The 19,249-nt window shown below is 39.8% G+C and overlaps 2 protein-coding genes across 7 annotated transcripts in view; both read left to right on the top strand.

The window, feature by feature from the left end:
* Positions 1 to 19,249, top strand: part of RPS6KA6 (ribosomal protein S6 kinase A6) — a 236,916-nt gene that overhangs the window by 18,460 nt on the left and 199,207 nt on the right. The gene's annotated exons all lie outside the window — the stretch shown is intronic.
* LOC129564222 (serine/threonine-protein phosphatase 2A catalytic subunit alpha isoform) lies at positions 15,508 to 18,793 on the top strand. Its single transcript, XM_055437962.2, has one exon. It carries the CDS (start codon positions 15,728 to 15,730, stop codon positions 16,655 to 16,657), a length of 930 nt encoding a protein of 309 aa, XP_055293937.2. The 5' UTR covers positions 15,508 to 15,727; the 3' UTR covers positions 16,658 to 18,793.

Below are 19,249 nucleotides of genomic sequence, written 5' to 3'. Positions count from 1 at the left end.
AATCTAGTTGCCAGATAATGAAGGAACCAGGAGGCAAAGGAAAGTGGCCTTGAGAAGTATTAGTAATTTTGCTGCAATGTACTTAGGACAGATCTGACACCTCTGAGGTGTCACTACTGTAGTGACCTTTTGGTCACTACTGTGGAAAAGGTTTCCAAAAGTATTGTTTTCCACAGGTTTTCATTTTATCAGTTCCCCTATGAGTCATTTCATATGTTAATTTTAATATGGTTGCTTGAGTGACTTCAGAAAGAGCAGAGAAGCCATTTGGCCCATACCAAAGCCCAATATGTTGATCAAATGTGTATCCTTCAGAAACCCACCTCTGTTCCTTATACGTAGCATGCAATTGCCCATCTCTGTTAATATCCTTTAGATCTTGTTTGCCTGTCCAAGTAATAGCTTACATGGTGTGAATAGAATGACCAACAGGAGGTTCCTTTGTGGAGCCTGAATCTTGTAATCTTGTAATGCTGCTACCTTAGTAGTTTTATCTACTAAATGGTTCCATTTTCTTCCCAGTGTTGTCTTTGGAATACACTAGGACCTTTATTACTGCCAGTTGTGACAGCAGGATTGCATCCAGTAAGACCTTAACAAAGGGATCACTTTAAATTTCATTTCACCCTGGGAACAGGAGACTTCTCTGTTTCCAAAGCATTCCAATGTCATGAGCTACTCCAAAAACATACCTGCTGTGTACATGTTAGCATGTTTGCCAGAGACCTGAGTGTGGGCATGAGTGAGTGCTTATAGGTCAGCTTCAGTTTGGGCTGAAGAAATAAAGGGCTAAGCTTTGGATTCTATTAAAGTGAAGGGAATAGACACAGTATATCCAATTTTCAGATGTCCATCATTATTTCATAGGTAGGAGTCATAAGTAAAGTAAGAAGCACTGCAGTTGTCTAAAGGTGTTTCTTGTAAATCTGGATGTGGACTAGGCAAGAGATCACTTGTGGTTATGCAGTCATGTGGGGTCTCATCTGTTGGTGATGGTAAGAGAATAGCAGGATTTGGGGAGTTTCCATGAGACAAAAGTGACATTTAGAGAGGAAGACAATGAGATTTCATGAGGCTTCAGTCCACTAACAGATTAAGTGTTGTGTGTAGTATGAGTTCACGAATGCCACAATAGAGTGAGGGACAAACACTTGTAAAGAAGACCCTGTAACTGTCTCTTCTGTGGCCCACAGAAGAGTACCAGTGGTTGCTTTTGCTCAAAGGCAAGGTGGATGTCCTTGAGTTATGAGTTCCAGCTTTTGGCCATAAGAGCTGATAGGTGAGCATTTTCCCCTTGGGCTGAACAAGCACTCCAAGGGTATTTCTGTTAAGTTTATGTAACTTCATAGTAGAAAGGGAAGCGAATCATTAGGGTTTCCTATAGCAGGGGCAGTGACCAATTTAGTTTTTAAAGTTTTAAAGGCTGACTCAATGTCATGATTCCAAACAAGAGGATTGGGTCTCTTATCATTTGAAAAGGAATAAATGGGTTTTGTATAAAAGGAGAAATTGGGAACCCAACTTCTACAGTGGGCATCACCAGATGGTCATTACTGAAATCAGATTGATTATATTCTTTGCAGCTGAGGATGGAGAAGCTCTATACAGTCAACAAAAACAAGACTGGGAGCTGACTGTGGCTCAGATCATGAACTCCTAATTGCAAAATTCAGACCTAAATTGAAGAAAGTGGGGAAAACCACTAGACCATTCAGGTATGACCTAAGTCAAATCCCTTACGATTATATAGTGGAAGTGAGAAATAGATTCATGGGATTAGATTTGATAGACAGAGTTCCTGAAGAACTATGGATGGAAGTTCGTGACATTGTACAGGAGGCAGGGATCAAGACCATCCCCAAGAAAAAAAATGCAAAAAGGCAAAATGGTTGTCTGAGGAGGGCTTACAAATACCTGAGAAAAGAAAAAAAAAAATGAAAGGCAAAGGAAAAAAAATACCCATTGGAATGCAGAGTTCCAAAGATAGCAAGGAGAGATAGGAAAGCCTTCCTCAGTGATCAGTGCAAAGAAATAGAGGAAAGCAATAGAATGGAAAAGACTAGAGATCTCTTCAAGAAAATTAGAGATACCAAGGGAACGTTTCATGCAAAGATGGGAACAATAAAGGACAGAAATGGTATGTACCTAACAGAAGCAGAAGATGTTAAGAAGCAGTGACAAGAATATACAGAAGAACTACACAAAAAAGATATTAATGACTCAGATGACCATGATGGTGTGATCATTCACCTAAAGCCAGACATCCTAGAATGTGAAGTCAAGTGGGCCTTAGGAACCTGTACTACTAAGCTACTGGAGATGATGGAATTCCAGCTGAGCTATTTCAAATCCTAAAAGATGATGCTGTGAAGGTGCTGCACTCAATATGCCAGCAAATTTGGAAAAATCATCAGTGGTCACAGGACTGGAAAATGTCAATTTTCGTTCCAGTCCCAAAGAAAGGCAATGCCAAAGAATGTTCAAATTACCACACAATTGTACTCATCTCACACGCTAGCAAAGTAATGCTCAAAATTCTCCAAGTGAGGCTTTAATAGTATGCGAACCTCGAAATTCCAGATGTTTAAGCTGGATTTAGGAAAGGCAGAGGAACCAGAGATCAAATGGCCAGCATCTGCTGGATCATAGGAAAAGCAAGAGAATTCCAGAAAAATATCTACTTCTGCTTTATTGACCTTCCCAAAGACTTTTACTGTGTGATTCACAACAAACTGGAAAATTCTTAAAGAGATGGGAATACCAGACCACCTTATCTGCCTCCTGAGAAATTTGTGTGCTGATCAAGAAGCAACAGTTAGAACAGGACATAAAACAACGGACTAGTGCCCAATTTGGAAAGGAGCACAAGGCTGTATATTGTCACCTTGCTTATTTAACTTATATGTAGAGCAAGTTCAGTTCAGTTGCTCAGTTGTGTCCAAATCTTTGCAAACCCATGGACTGCAGCACGCCATGCCTCCCTGTCCATCACCAACTCCCAGCATTTACTCAAGCTCATATCCATTAAGTCAGTGATGCCATCCAACCATCTTATCCTCTGTCTTCCCCTTCTCCTCCCACCTTCAGTCATTCTCAGAATCAGGGTATTTTCAAATGAGTCAGTTCTTCATATCAGGTGGACAAAATATTGGAGTTTCAACTTCAGCATCAGTCCTTCCAGAGTACATCATGCAAATGCTGGGCTGGATGAAGCACAAGCTGGAATCAAGATTGCCAGGAGAAATATCAGTAACCTTAGATGTGCAGATGACACCACCCTTATGGCAGAAGGTGAAGAGAACTAAAAAGCCTCTGGATGAAGTTGAAAGAGGAGAGTGAAAAAGCTGGCTTAAACCTCAACATTAAAAAAACTAAGATCATGGCATCCAGTCCCATCACTTCATGGCAAATAGATGGGGAAACAATGGAAACAGTGACAGATTTTATTTTCCTGGGCTCCAGGATCACTGCAGATGGTGGCTGCAGCCATGAAATTAAAAGACACTTGCTCTTTGGAAGAAAAGCTGTGTCCAACCTAGACAGCATATTAAAAGCCTGAGACATTACTTTACGAACAAAGGTCCATCTAGTCAAGGCTGTTTTTTCCAGTAATTATGTATGGATGTGAGAAGTCAACTATAAAGAAACCTGAGCACCAAAGAATTGATACTTTTGAATTGTGGTGTTAGAGAAGACTCTTGAGAGTCCCTTGGACTGCAAGGAGATCAAACCAGTCAATCCTAAAGGGAATTGGTTCTTAATATTAATTTGAAGGACTGATGCTGAAGCTGAAGCTCCAGTACTTTAGCCCCCTAATGTGAAGAACTGACTCATTGGAAAAGACCTTGATGCTGGGAAAGATTGAATGCAGGAGGAGAAGGGATCAGTAGAGGATGAGATGGTTGGGTGGCATCACTGATTGGATGGGCATGAGTTTGAACAAGCTCTGGGAGATGGTAATGGATGGGGAAGCATGGCGTGCTCCAGTCTGTGGGGTCACAAAGAGTCGGACATGACTGAGCGACTGAACTGAACTGAAGTTCTACAATAACCTGCCAGTCTGAGAAGGCCTCTCAACTGGCACTTGGTGACAGGAAAGGGAAACTCTGATATGCCCTGGATGCTTATAAGATCCAGCATTAGACTTGGTTGAGGAGTGGATCTTAAACAAATGACTTAAATATCCTATCTGGGATTTGTTGACTTAAGGAAAAACACGTGAAATAAGTATGAGTTGAAGTTTTATTCAGGAACATTAATGAACACTTTTTTATATACCCAGGAGACAGCCTCTCTAAAGCTCTGGGGGAACTGCTAGGGATCAAACCCAGGTCTCCCACATTGCAGGCATATTTGTTACTATCTGAGACACCAGGGAAGCCCCACAGAGGTAGGAGAAAAGCCAGTATATGTATGATTTCTTAGCTGGAGAACATGTGCAGGCCAACATACATTTTCCTGAAAGATAACTTCAAATCATAAAGAACAGATATCTGAAGTTAATGACTTTAGTAATTCTCTATGTATGCAAAGATGCAAGAATCTGGGTTCATTAAAATTTCCCTAGACATATATATTTAACTGTCTAAGGGACCTTCTTGTCCAAAGCACAGAGCATCCTGTTATTGTCTTACTTTCCTCTCAGATTGTGCTGTTGTTCATTGTCTTCAGTGGGTTGTGAGTTAATCCTTGTAGAATTGGGTGGTGAACCGGAACACCCTGCTTTTCTTTGTTTATATTTCAAAAAATTGAAACATAACCCTTGAGACCTAACCCTTTTTTGTGTGCTAGCTGAATGAGGCAGTGTAGACTACCCTTGAGTTTTGCTCTCTCAGTAGGGGGCTGTAACAAAAGGTCATCCCCATATTAGAGCTACAGGCACAATATAAATCAGCCAAGTCTGATTTCAGTATCTCTGAAAAGTATGTAGAGCTTTCTGTGTAGCTCTGTAGCATAATGGTCCAGGTAAATTGATGTCCTTCTCCCTGGAGGAGGGCATGGTAACCCACTCCAGTATTCTTGCCTGGAGAATCCCATGGACAGAGAAAGCCTGCTGGACTACAGTTCATAGGGTCGCAAAGAATTAGACACGATTGAAGCTAGTGAGCGTGCACACATGCACCACATAAAGGCAAACAGGTACTGAACTATGTGGATGTATGGGAGAGCTGAAGAAAGCATTGCATAAGTCTCTGATTATTAAAAAAATAAAACCCCAGTAAAACAAAACAAACTTTGTGTTTAGAGGGACTAACTTGAGAATGGTATGAGGGTTGGGGACCACAGGGTAACATGGTTTTACTGTATTGTTTATAGCTTGATGATTTTGAACAAAATGCCGGTGTTGGCCATAAGACTTGCATATGGAAGGAACTAATGTATTACTGGAATTAGTGTATGGGATTATGAGGCCCTTCTGGAGATGTGCCTTGGCAGTGAGATGAATTCCTTCCAGGTACTCAAGCCTGAGAAGTTATCATTTGAGGCAAAGGTTTATTTGAGTCTACCTAGATCTGATTGCCGAAGAATTGATGCTTTTGAACCGTGGTGCTAGAGAAGACTCTTGAGGGTCCCTTGGACTGCAAGGAGATCCAACCAGTCCATTCTAAAGGAGATCAATCCTGGGTGTTCATTGGAAGGACTGATACTAAAGCTGAAACTCCAATACTTTGGCCACCTCATGCGATGAGTTGACTCACTGGAAAAGAGTTTCATGCTGGGAGGGATTGGGGGTGGGAGGAGAAGGGGACGACAGAGAATGAGATGGCTGGATGGCGTCACCGACTCGATGGACATGAGTTTGAGTGAACTCCCGGAGTTGGTGATGGACAGGGAGGCCTGGCGTGCTGTGATTCATGGGGTCGCAAAGAGTCGGACACGACTGAGCAACTGAACTGAACTGAACATTGTTTACATTAGCAAGTAGTCTGCAGTTTTCCCAGAATATTATCATTAGCTGTGAATGATAATCGTGAACAGTTTTGTCAGGTCTTTGTGTAGTAGACTGAATCTTTTTCCAGTTCATGGGGCAGGGAAAAGCCTGAGGAACTTCTTCATGAAGCACTCTAGCCAACTGAGAAGCTGGTGCCATCACACTGATATCCTTTCTGTAGGTATCATCTAAAGGGTGAAGCCAGCTGGCATTAGTTTGCAGTGTTTGGCTTGATTTTCTCTAAGATTCAGTTTAGTTGATACAAGTCATAGAATCCTGGACCATGGTTTTATACCACAAGGTTAAATTCTTCTGCAAAGTGAGGGGGTCCTCAGGGACCTTGAGAAAATCCTTGGCTATGACCCATAATTCTGTAGGGCATGAAGGCGTATAGTCTACCAGATAGCAAATGCTATCAGTGTTCAAAGTAGTGACAAAGGGAAAAGTATTTATGGGAGAGTGAGGAGGTAGGGGTTAAGATTTTGGAGGAAGAATAGGAGAAGCAGAAAGATAGAATGGCAGCTCAGCGAGTTTAGGATACATAGGGGCCAACAGAGAAAGAGAAGAGGAAGATGGCTCTTGAGCCTTTTCTGGAGTATTTAGAATGCTGTGCTTTGCTGGAGCAGCCGTGAAGAGATACCCCACATCAAGGTAAGAGAAAGCCAAGTATGACAGTAGGCACTGAGAGAGGGCATCAGAGGGCAGACAGACTGAAAGCACAATCACAGACAACAGGCCAATCTGATCACATGGACCAAGCCTTGTCTAACTCAGTGAAACTAAGCCATGCCATGTGGGACCACCCAAAATGGATGATTCATGGTGGAGAGGTCTGACAGAATGTGGTCCACTGGAGAAGGGGATGCAAACCACTTCATTATTCTTGCCTTGAGAACCACATGAACAGTATGAAAAGGCAAAAAGATAGGAAACTGAAAGATGAATTACCCAGGTCGGTAGGTTCCCAATATGCTACTGGAGATCAGTGGAAAAATAACCCCAGAAAGAATGAAGGTATGGAGCCAAAGCCAAAACAACACCCAGTTGTGGATGGAACTGGTGATAGAGGCAAGATTTCATGCTGTAAAGAGCAATATTGCATAGGAACCTGGAATGTTAGTTCCATGAATCAAGGCAAATTGGAAGTGGACAAACAGGAAGAGTGAACATCGACATTCTAGGCATCAGCGAACTAAGATGGACTGGAATGGGTGAATTTAACTCAGATGACCATTATATCTACTACTGTGGGCAGGAATCCCCTAGAAAAAATGGAGTAGCCGTCATAGTCAACATAACAGTCTGAAATGCAGTACTTGGATGCAATCACAAAAAGAACAGAATGACCTCTATTCGTTTCCAAGGCAAACCATTCATTATCAAAGTAATTCAAGTCTATGCTCCGACCAGTAACACTGAAGAAGCTGAAGTTGAACAGTTCTATGAAGACCTACAAGACCTACTAGAACTAACACCCTAAAAAGATGTCCTTTTCATTATAGGGGACTGGAATGCAAAAGTAGGAAGTCAAGAAACACCTGGAGTAACAGGCAAATTTGACCTTGGGGTACAGAGTGAAGCAGGGCAAAGGCTAATAGAGTTCTGCCAAGAGAACACACTGGTCATAGCAAAAACCCTCTTCCAACAACACAAGAGAAGATTCTACACATGGACATCACCAAATGGTCAACACCGAAATCAGATTGATTATATTCTTTTCAGGCAAAGATGGAGACGCTCTATACAGTCAGCAAAAACAAGACGGGGAGTTGACTGGCTGAGATCATAAACCCCTTATTGCAAAATTCAGACTTAAATTGAAGAAAGTGGGGAAAACCACTAGACCATTCAGGTATGACCTAAATCAAATCCCTTATGACTATAGTGTGGAAGTGAGAAATAGATTTAAAGGACTAGATCTGATAGAGTGCATGATGAACTATGGACAGACGTTCGTGACTTTGTACAGGAGACAGGAATCAAGACCATCCCCAATAAAGAAAAATGCAAAAAACCAAAATGGCTGTCTGAGGAGGCCTTACAAATAGCTGTGCAAAAAAGGGAAGTGAAAAGCAAACGAGAAAAGGAAAGAAATAAGCATCTGAATGCAGAGCTCCAAAGAATAGCAAGGAGAGATAAGAAAGCCTTCCTCAGCGATCAATCCAAAGAAATAGAGGAAAACAACAGAATAGGAAAAACAAGAGATCTCTTCAAGAAAATTAGATACCAAGGGAGCATTTTATGCAAAAATGGGCTAAATAAAGGACAAAAATGCTATGGACATAATAGAAGCAGAAGCTATTAAGAAGAGGTGGCAAGAATACACAGAAGGACTATACAAAAAAGATCTTCACGACCCAGATAATCACGATGGTGTGATCACTCACCTAGAGCCAGGCATCCTGGAATGTGAAGTCAAGTTTGTAGATAGCATCACTATGAACAAAGCTAGTGGAAGTGATGGAGTCCCAGTTAAGCTATTTCAAATCCTGAAAGATGATGCTGTGAAAGTGCTGCACTCAATATGCCTGCAAATTTGGAAAACTCAGCAGTGGCCACAGGACTGGAAAAGGTCAGTTTTCATTCCAATCCCAAAGAAAGGCAATGCCAAAGAATGCTCAAACTACTGCACGATTGCATTCATCTCACACACTAGTAAAGAAATGCCTAAAATTTTCCAAGCCAGGCTTCAGCAATATGTGAACAGTGAACTTCCAGATATTCAAGCTGGTTTTAGAAAAGGCAGAGGTACCAGAGATCAAATTTTAACATCTGCTGGATCATGGAAAAAGCAAGAGATTTCTTGAAAAACATCTTATTTCCTCTTTATTGACTATGCCAAAGCCTTTGACTGTGTGGATCACAATAAACTGTGGAAAATTCTGAAAGAGATGGGAATCCCAGACCATCTGACCTGCCTCTTGAGAAATCTGTATGCAGGTCAGGTGGCAACAGTTAGAACTGCACATGGAACAGCAGACTGGTTCCAAATAGGAAAAGGAGTACGTCAAGATTGTATATTGTCACCCTGCTTATTTAACTTATATACAGAGTACCTCATGAGAAACACTGGGCTGGAGGAAGCACAAGCTGGAATAAAGACTACCGGGAGAAAGATCAATAACCTCAGATATGCTGATGAAACCACCCTTTTGGCAGAAAGTGAAGGAGAACTAAAGAGCCTCTTGATGAAAGTGAAAAAGGAGAGGGAAAAAGTTGGCTTAAAGCTCAACATTCAGAAAATTAAGATCATGGCATCTGGCCCATCACTTCATGGGAAATAGATGGGGAGACAGTGGAAATAGTGGCTGACTTTATTTTGCTGGGTTCCAAAATCACTGCAGATGGTGATTGCAGCCATGAAATTAAAAGACACTTACTCCTTGGAAGGAAAATTATGACAAGCCTAGACAGCATATTAAAAAGCAGAGACATTACTTTGCCAACCAAGGTCCGTCTACTAGAGGCTATGGTTTTACCAGTGGTCATGTATGGATGTGAGAGTTGGACTGTGAAGAAAGCTGATCGCCGAAGAATTGATGCTTTTGAACTGTGGTGCTGGAGAAGACTCTTGAGAGGCCCTTGGACTGCAAGGAGATCCAACCAGTCCATTCTAGAGGAGATCAATCCTGGTGGGTGTTTATTGGAAGGACAGATGCTAAAGCTGAAACTCCAATACTTTGGCCACCTCATGTGACGAGTTGACTCACTGGAAAATACTCTGATGCTGGGAGGGATTGGGGGCAGGAGGAGAAGAGGACGACAGAGAATGAGTTGGCTGGATAGCATCACCGACTCGATGGACATGAGTTTGAGTGAACTCCGGGAGTTGGTGATGGACAGGGAGGCCTGGCGTGCTGTGATTCATGGGGTCGCAAAGAGTCGGACACGACTAAGCGAGTGAACTGAACTAATTCTGTTTTCATGCATGCTATCAGCATTTTCTTGGACTCATGGATGCTTCTGGTGTTTGCCAGTGCATTTGTTTCCTTGGCTTACAAGGTTTTGGGTCTTTCGTCTTGATGGCATGTTGGCTGCCAAGACCTATGGGCAGTGATCTTTGATGTTTCTATTGCAACTCAGTGAAGGCTCAGATAATGGTTAGTAGTTTTTAGCAATAAACTATAGTATTTTTAAATTAAGGTATGTATATTGTTTTTTAAGATATAGTGCTGTTGCACAATTAATAGACTACGTTATGTTGTGGTTGTTTTTGTTTAGTCAGTAATTCATGTCCGACTCTATTGCAAACTTGTGGTATAGTATAAGCATAACTTTTATGTGCATCAGGGAGCCAAAATATTTGTGTGATTTGTTTTATTGCAACAATTTTTTTGTTGTGGTGATGTGGAACAGAATCTGCAATATATCTGAAGTATTCCTAGCTACAGGCATAGATCTTTATTTTAGGCAGATGTGGATCCACCTCTAAATTTAGATCTAATTTGCTGTGGTTACTTAAATGAAGTAAAAAAAAAAAATGAAGTCTTCTTTCTGAATCTGTCAGCAACAAATCTGTAAACATGACGTTTATTTGAGAGAGAAAATTTTCTTTAAATGTGAATTTCTTAATCATTTTTAACATTAGGTACTATATAAATATGGTGCTTTTGTTTATTAGGTGGAATTTGGTGATCCTGGAGACTACTTGAAAGTTTATAATACAGTCAAATTTGTTGTGGATAGTTATATTTTGTTGTGTGTGCTAAGTGACTTCAGTCGTGTCCGACTCTTTGCAACCCTGTGGACTGTAGCCCACCAGGCTCCTCTGTTCCTGGGATTCTCCAGGCAAGAGTACTGGAGTGGGTTGTCATGCCCTTCTCCAGGGGATCCTCCTGACTGAGGGATCGAACCCAGATCTCCTGCATTGCAGGCAGAGTCTTTAAGGTCTGAGCCACCAAGGAAGCTGTGTATATTTTGTTAGTGATTTACATTACCCCTGCTTCTCACTTACTTTTTACCTTCCTTGCATAATTTATGTCTCTGCTTCTTTCTTCAGTATTCTGGTCAACACCAAGTCATGAACTTCTCAAATTTAACACTGAGTAATAAATATATGCTTAATAGTATTAATCATGATCAGATTACAGTCTTTTTAAAAACTCTGTGCACTTATGCGTTCATTTTCCCACACCACCTCCAATTCTAAGGATCTGAAGCGAAAATATATTTTGTCAATTTAATTTTCCATGATGAGCTACCTTTGTCATTAATAGTGAGAAAATGATAGTTTTGGGGTTACCTATGTGATTTTCTTGTGATTCATGGGGTAGCAAAGAGTCGGACACGACTGAGCGACTGAACTGAACTGAATGTGATTTTCTGAGATCAGATGAGTACTGTGACTCAAGTTTAGTATTTCTGTTTGTCCAGAATCTTTTAAAGTGATTTATTTATTTTTTGAGAAATTGAAAATAATTTAAAAAATTCTTCATTGGGATCTGATATAAAAGGGTATTCACTTGGATTTGAGTAGATTATTAGTACATTTGTAATTGTTGTTCAGCTTTCAGAATCTTCTGTAGGGAATTTTTTTATTCCCTTTTTTTCATTTATTTGGGGGAAACAGCATATCTGCTTGTTTTTTCAAAATATAAATTTTGTTCTTGAAATAAACGTTTATTGTACCAGAGAATTCTGAAAATGTTTTCATGCAGATAAAAATGACTTGTTACAGTAAATATCACTGAATACTAAAGTCCTTTAGAGAAATGAATATTCTTATGTTGAAAACCTGGTATCTTGTTTAAGGTAGATGAGGTGGGAGTATTGTAGTGTTTTCTTTTTAAAGCCTATTTATGTAGACTGTGTTGTTTTTTAGGATATAGTAATCTTTTTAACTCATTCAAATAAATTTTATTTCTAGTTACTTCAGGCACACAGGTTCATGATAAATTAATCATAAGATGGTATGAATTGGAAATAACCAGCAACTGAGGAAACAGGGGATTGCAGTATTACCTTTTTAAAAAGTGGATAATCTTGAAAGTCATTTTGTAGTAAAATTTCAGTTATCAGGATTCAGTCTTTTTTTTTTTTTTATTAATTTGTTTTATTTGAAGGCTAATTACTTTAAAATATTGTATTGGTTTTGCCATACATTGACATGAATCTGCCCCGGGTGTACCTGTGTTCCCCATCTTGAACCCCCTTCCCACCTCCCTCCCCATACCATCAGTCTTAATATTGGTTTGTGGACTCTCGCTGAATGTACCTCTTCCTATATGCTGGTGATGAATTCATTACCATTCTTTAAGACAACAAATAGTGGTGCTGTTTGCCCTGGAGGAAAGATATATGTGTGTTGGAGGGGGATCACTAATTTGTTTTTATATTGTTTATTTTTTGAAAGACAGATGAGCAAGTGGAAATGTCAAGTAGGTAGTTGATTATATGGATCAGTATCTCAGAAGGGTAGTGTCTGAGTAAATGTGAATCATGTCAGTAAATTATCTATCTGGGGAAAGACGTGAAGTGAGATGAGAATGTGGCCCAAGTCCATTTCCTGAGGACCTACAATGTTTCAAGGATACTGAAAAGAGCAAAGAAATTTGAGTAAAAGGAAATGAAAGTACGGTTTTAAAAATCTCAAACAGGAGGTAGTGGTTAGTCAGCAGTGACATGTAAGATCCAGTAAGATAAGGATTGTTGGTGATTTTGTTTGTTTTTTGTTGAGTTTTTTAAGAAAGGTGCTAGTCAAGTAAATAATGCTGGGTAAATTACTCTTTAATAAGTTTATTTTCAAATTTACATATAGTAAAATTCACTCTTTTTCATGTAAGGTTCTGAGATGAATAGAGTTGTGTAACCACCACCACAGTCAGGTTAGTCCCATCGTCCCTTGACCTCAATTCTCATTGCTGCCTACTGCTAGGCCTAAACTCTGACAATTGCTAATCCCTTCTCAATGCCTTATTGTTTTACCTTTTCCATAATGCTTGATAAATAGAATCATAAAGTATGTATGCTTTTGAGGCTGTTTTCTTCCTATTAATTGTATGATGTATTTCAGATTCATCCATATTTTTGAATATATCAGTAGATTGTTCTTGATGCGTTTCTGGGTAGCATTCCCCTTTTCATTGCTGAGTAGTATTCTATTCTTTCTCCATGTTGAAGGAGATCTGGAATGTTTCCAAAAAGCAGTTAGAAACAAAGCTGCTATATACATTCATGTATAGATTTTTGTGTTAACAGGTTTCCATTTATCTCAGGTAAATATTCTTACTGTTATTCGACGTCCATGATTTCTCATAAGAAATATTTAAAAAAGAGAGAATTCTCTGTTATTCATTGTGATGTCTATGTAATGTGTTTTTCTCTCATTGCTTAATAAACTTCTTTTTATTTAGTGTAGTGTAATTAAGATACGTCTTGAGATGGCTTTCTTTAATTTTATATCTTTTGGGTTTCCCTGAGCTTCTTGAAATTGTAAATTTATGTCTTTTACCAAGTTTGGGAAATTCTCAGCCATTTTTAAAAAGACAGCTTTATCGAAACATAATTGACATACCACATAATTCACCCACTTAAAATGCACAACCTTATGGTATACAGTATTCACAGATATGTGTAACCATCACCACAGTCAATTTTAGAGCATTTTTTGTCACATCAAAAAGAAACCTTCTACCTTTTAGTTATCTGCATCTCCCCATCCACTAGCACTAAGGAACCACTAATATACTTCTATCTCTACAGACTTTCCTCTTAACATTTAGTATGAATTGAATTGCCATTATTGAAATGCCCACAAACAGTATGAAAAGGCAAAAACATAGGACACTGAAAGATGAATTCCCCAGGTCGGTAGGTGCCCAGTTTGCTACTGGAAATCAGTGGAGAAATAATTCCAGAAAGAATGAAGAGATGGAGCCAAAGCAACACTACCACCCAGTTGTGGATGTGAGTGGTGATGGAAGTAAAGTCTGATGCTGTAAAGAGCAATATTGCATAGGAACCTGGAATGTTAGGTGCAGGAATCAAGGAAAACTGTAAGTGGTCAAACAAGAGATGGCAAGAGTGAACATCGACATTTTAGGAATCAGCGAACTAAAATGGACTGGAATGGGGGAATTTAACTCAGGTGACCATTATATCTACTACTATGGGCAAGAATCCATTAGAAAAAATGGCGTAGCCATCATAGTCAACAAAAGAGTATGAAAGGCAGTACTTGGATGCAATCTCAAAAAGAAGAGAATGATTTCTATTCATTTCCAAGGCAAACCATTCAATATCACAGTAATGCATGTATATGCCCCGACCAGTAACCCTGAAGAAGCTAAAGATGAATGGTTCTGTGAAGACCTACAAGACCTACTAGAACTAACACTGCAAAAAGATGTCCTTTTCATTATAGGGGACTGGAATGCAAAAGTGGAAAGTCAAGAAATACCTGGAGGAACAGGCAAATTTGTCCCTGGAGTACAGAATGAAGCAGGGCAGAAGTGAATAGAGTTCTGACAAGAGAACCCACTGGTCATAGCAAACACCCTTTTCCAACAACACAAGAGAAGACTCTACACATGGACATCACCAGATGGTCAACACTGAAATCAGATTGATTATATTCTTTGCAGCCAAAGATGGAGAAGCTCTATATAGTCAGCAAAAATAAGACCAGGAGCTGACTGTGGCTCAGATCATGAACTCCTTATTGCAAAATTCAAACTTAAATTGGAGAAAGTTTGGGAAACCACTAGACCATTCAGATATGACCTAAATCAAATCCCTTACGATTATACAGTGGAAGTGAGAAATAGATCCAGGGGATTAAATCTGATAGAGTGCTTGAAGAACTACAGACAGAGGTTCATGACATTGTCCAGGAGGCAGGGATCAAGACCATCTGCAAGAAAAAGAAATGCAAAATGGTTGTCTGAGAAGGCCTTACAAATAACTGTGAAAATAAGAGAAATGAAAGGCAAAGGAGAAAAGGAAGGATATACCCATTTGAATGCAGAGTTCCAAAGAACAGCAAGGAGAGATAAGAAAGCCTTCCTCAGTGATCAGTGCAAAGAAATAGAGGCAAACAATACAATGGGAAAGACTAGAGATCTCTTCAAGAAAATGAGAGATCCCGAGAGAATATTTCCTGCAAAGATGGGCACAATAAATGACAGAAATGATACTGACCTACCAGAAGCAGAAAATATTAAGAAGAGGTGGCAAGAATATACAGAAGAACTATAAAAAAAAAAAAAAAAAAAGTTCTTCATGACCCAGATAATCACGATGGCGAGATCAGTCACCTAGAGCCAGACATCCTGGAATGTGAAGTCAAGTGGGCCTTAGGAAGCATCACTACGAACAAAGCTAATGGATGTGACAGAATTCCAGTTGAGCTATTTCAAATCCTATAATATGATGCCATGAAAGTGCTGCACTCAATATGACAGCAAATTTGGAAAACTCAGCAGTGGCCACAGGACTGGAAAAGGTCAGTTTTTATTCCAATCATAAAGAAAGGCAATGCCAAAGAATGTTCAAATTGCCACACCAGTGCACTCATCTCACATGCTAGCAAAGTAATACTCAAAATTCTCCAAACCCAGCTTCAACAGTATATGAACTCTGGAGAGAGCAGAGCTTCAGGGCTAGAGCGAGTGGAGGAGGGCAGCGGCCGGGGGCCGAGCGCAGAGGGGCGAGCCAGAGGGCCAGCGCTAGCGCCGAGCAGCCTCCAGTACCCGCACAAATACCCCGGGAACCGGCGGCGGAGTGTGCGTGTGGCCCGTGTGCGGGCGGCGGCGCGGGAGGAGCGCGGAGGGGCAGCCGGTTCGGGCGGGTGGCATCATGGACGAGAAGGTGTTCACCAAGGAGCTGGACCAGTGGATCGAGCAGCTGAACGAGTGCAAGCAGCTGTCCGAGTCCCAGGTTAAGAGCCTCTGCGAGAAGGCTAAAGAAATCCTGACAAAAGAATCCAATGTGCAAGAAGTTCGATGTCCAGTCACGGTCTGTGGAGATGTGCATGGGCAATTTCACGATCTCATGGAACTGTTTAGAATTGGTGGCAAATCACCAGATACAAATTACTTGTTTATGGGCGATTATGTTGACAGAGGATATTATTCAGTGGAAACAGTTACTCTGCTTGTAGCTCTTAAGGTTCGTTACCGTGAACGTATCACCATTCTTCGAGGAAATCATGAGAGCAGACAGATCACACAAGTATATGGTTTCTATGATGAGTGTTTAAGGAAATATGGAAATGCGAATGTTTGGAAGTATTTTACAGACCTTTTTGACTATCTTCCTCTCACTGCCTTGGTGGATGGGCAGATCTTCTGTCTGCATGGTGGCCTCTCACCATCCATAGATACACTGGATCACATCAGAGCACTTGATCGCCTACAAGAAGTTCCCCATGAGGGTCCAATGTGTGACTTGCTGTGGTCAGATCCAGATGACCGTGGAGGTTGGGGTATATCTCCTCGAGGAGCTGGTTACACCTTTGGGCAGGATATTTCTGAGACATTTAATCATGCCAATGGCCTCACGTTGGTGTCTAGAGCTCATCAGCTGGTGATGGAGGGATATAACTGGTGCCATGACCGAAATGTAGTAACGATTTTCAGTGCTCCAAACTATTGTTATCGTTGTGGTAACCAAGCTGCAATCATGGAACTTGATGATACTCTAAAATACTCTTTCTTGCAGTTTGACCCAGCACCTCGCAGAGGCGAGCCACATGTTACTCGTCGTACCCCAGACTACTTTCTGTAATGAGATTTTAAACTTGTACAGTATTGCCATGAACCATATATTGACCTAATGGATATGGGAAGAGCAACAGTAACTCCACAAGTGTCAGAGAATAGTTAACATTCAAAAAAACTTGTTTTCACACGGACCAAAAAGATGTGCCATATAAAAATACAAAGCCTCCTGTCATCAACAGCCGTGACCACTTTTAGAATGAACCAGTTCATTGCATGCTGAAGCGACATTGTTGGTCAAGAAACCAGTTTCTGGCATAGCGCTATTTGTAGTTACTTTGCTTTCTCTGAGAGACTGCAGATAATAAGATGTAAACATTTAACACCTCGTGAATACAATTTAACTTCCATTTAGCTATAGCTTTACTCAGCATGACTGTAGATAAGAATAGCAGCAAACAATCATTGGAGCTTAATGAACATTTTTAAAAATAAGTACCAAGGCCTCCCCTCTACTTGTGAGTTTTAAAATCGTTTTGTTTATTTTCAGGGATACCGTTTAATTTAGTTGTATGATTTGTCTGCACTCAGTTTATTTTCCCTTCTCAAATCTCAGCCTCATGTTGTTCTTTGTTACTGTCAGAACCTGGTGAGTTGTTTTGAATGGAACTTTTTTTTTCCTCCCTGCTGTAAGATGTTACTGCACGAGAGCACTGCAGTGTTTTTCATAATAAACTTGTGAACTAAGAGCTGAAAAAGTCAAATTTTAATTGTATCAATGGGCAAGACTGGTGCTGTTTATTTAAAAGAAACATCAATTGATAAATTTTAGAATCTGTAGAATTCTAGGAAAAAATAAAAATCAAGGCCACAACATAATCTCTCTCGTAACTCCTTGACATTCTTTAAATGAATTTCAGGACTTGTAGTCCAGATAGTACAATTTGTCAGATTGCCAGCATGCTCTTTGTGGATTCTTCTTCCTGCATATTGTCTGCAAGAAAGGAAGTGAAATCTGTGTGCTCCTTCAGTAAGACCTGATTGTAAAACCATATGAATCAAGATACAAGATGTTCAGATTTTGTTGAAAGCATGTTTTCAGGTAGAGCTTAACAAACTAATGTGTCTACTTATCAGTCACTGCAGTTTCTGGTAATAACTATTGCTGTGTAACATGGACATTTTAAGATGATTGACAGATTGGTAAGTTTTGTCACATGACCTTAAATTGTCTCAGATAAGATATAGCTCTTAAAATATTTTCCTCTTTTAAGTTCTTTAAATGATACTAAACCAAGTGAAAAACTATTACTGGATCATGGTTTAGTGTTACGCACATTCACCCAACGATAAAAATGACATTTGCAATGAAGTGGCAGTGATAAGCACATAATGAGTCCCCACCCCGCCAGCTGTCTTTTCTCCTTTGAATAGTATTAGGAAGTTGAAACAGATACTAATAATTGATTGTTTTAAGCTACCAGGATAAAATAAACTTCAGGACACTTACTTGTGTGGGTATAGTAATAAAAGTTTTGCTTTGTACTGTGGTGAATTTGGAACTGATGAGGAAATTCTTTGCATTTCTCTTAAGATACTTGAAGAAAATATACACATACACTGTATATTTTTTTAAGTGGTCCACTCTCTTCTCTGTTCTGAGTGACAATTTTTGGTAGCTCGTGGAGTTAATTGTCCAAAAGACCTTAGTTTTTCCATGTCTCTATTTCATTTTGTTCTTAAATGCTTTCATGAGAAATACATCCTTCTCTTTTTTTTTTTTTTATCATTCTATGCCTTTTATTTCTGACTGGAAAAGCAGTTTATTAATGTGCAGTACTGATGATCCAGTGTCCAAGTGATCTAGATACAAGCAGTGGTTTTTCAAGTCCTGTGGTTAAAATTTACTCCAAAGGAACTCACATCTTGTAATTGAGTTATTATCAGCCAGGTACAAATTCTCCAAAGTAAAACTTGTGGTTAACAGAAAAGGGCTTGTGGGGACTTCTGGAGGTAAAGTGATTAAGACTCCAAGCTTCGACTACAGGGATTTAGGGGATCGATCCCTGCTGGAGCAATTAAGATCCCCCCATCCTTTCTGTGTGACCCAAAAAAACCCTACCTGATTATGAAATGGATAATGAAAATGCGTTGTTAAAACGTTGTGAATCAGTCATACTTCAGTTTAAAAAAAATGTTTTTAAAAAAGAAATAAAATGCATTGTTACGTATAGTAAAAAAAAAAAAAAAAAAAACAGTATATGAACTCTGAATTTCCACATGTTCAAACTGGATTTATTTATTCATTTATTTTTTAAAATGTTTTCCATATCCCATAGTTTTATTATTTTATTTTATTTTTACTTTACATTATTGCATTGGTTTTGCCATACGTTGACATGAATCTGCCCCGGGTGTACATGTGTTCCCCATCTTGAAACCCCCTCCCACCTCCCTCCCCATCCCATGCCTCTGGTTCATTCCAGTGCACCAGCCCCAAGCATCCTGCATCATGTATCGAACCTGGACTGGCGATTCGTTTCACATATGATAATATACATGTTCCAATGCCATTCTCCCAAATCATCCCACCCTTGCCCTCTCCCACAGAGTCCAAAAGACTTTTCTATACACCTGTGTCTCTTTTGCTGTCTTGTAT

The sequence above is a fragment of the Moschus berezovskii genome, chromosome X, assembly GCF_049115385.1.
Source record: "Moschus berezovskii isolate FMDL1 chromosome X, NW_MosBer_1.0, whole genome shotgun sequence".
In the NCBI taxonomy this organism is placed as follows: Eukaryota; Metazoa; Chordata; class Mammalia; order Artiodactyla; family Moschidae; genus Moschus; species Moschus berezovskii.
Note: the sequence above shows the minus strand (reverse complement) of the source record. Positions and strands in the feature narration are given on the sequence as shown.

Excerpts from the sequence above, each read along its gene's own strand:
- LOC129564222 (XM_055437962.2), top strand. The coding sequence starts at position 15,728 with ATGGACGAGAAGGTGTTCACCAAGGAGCTGGACCAGTGGATCGAGCAG.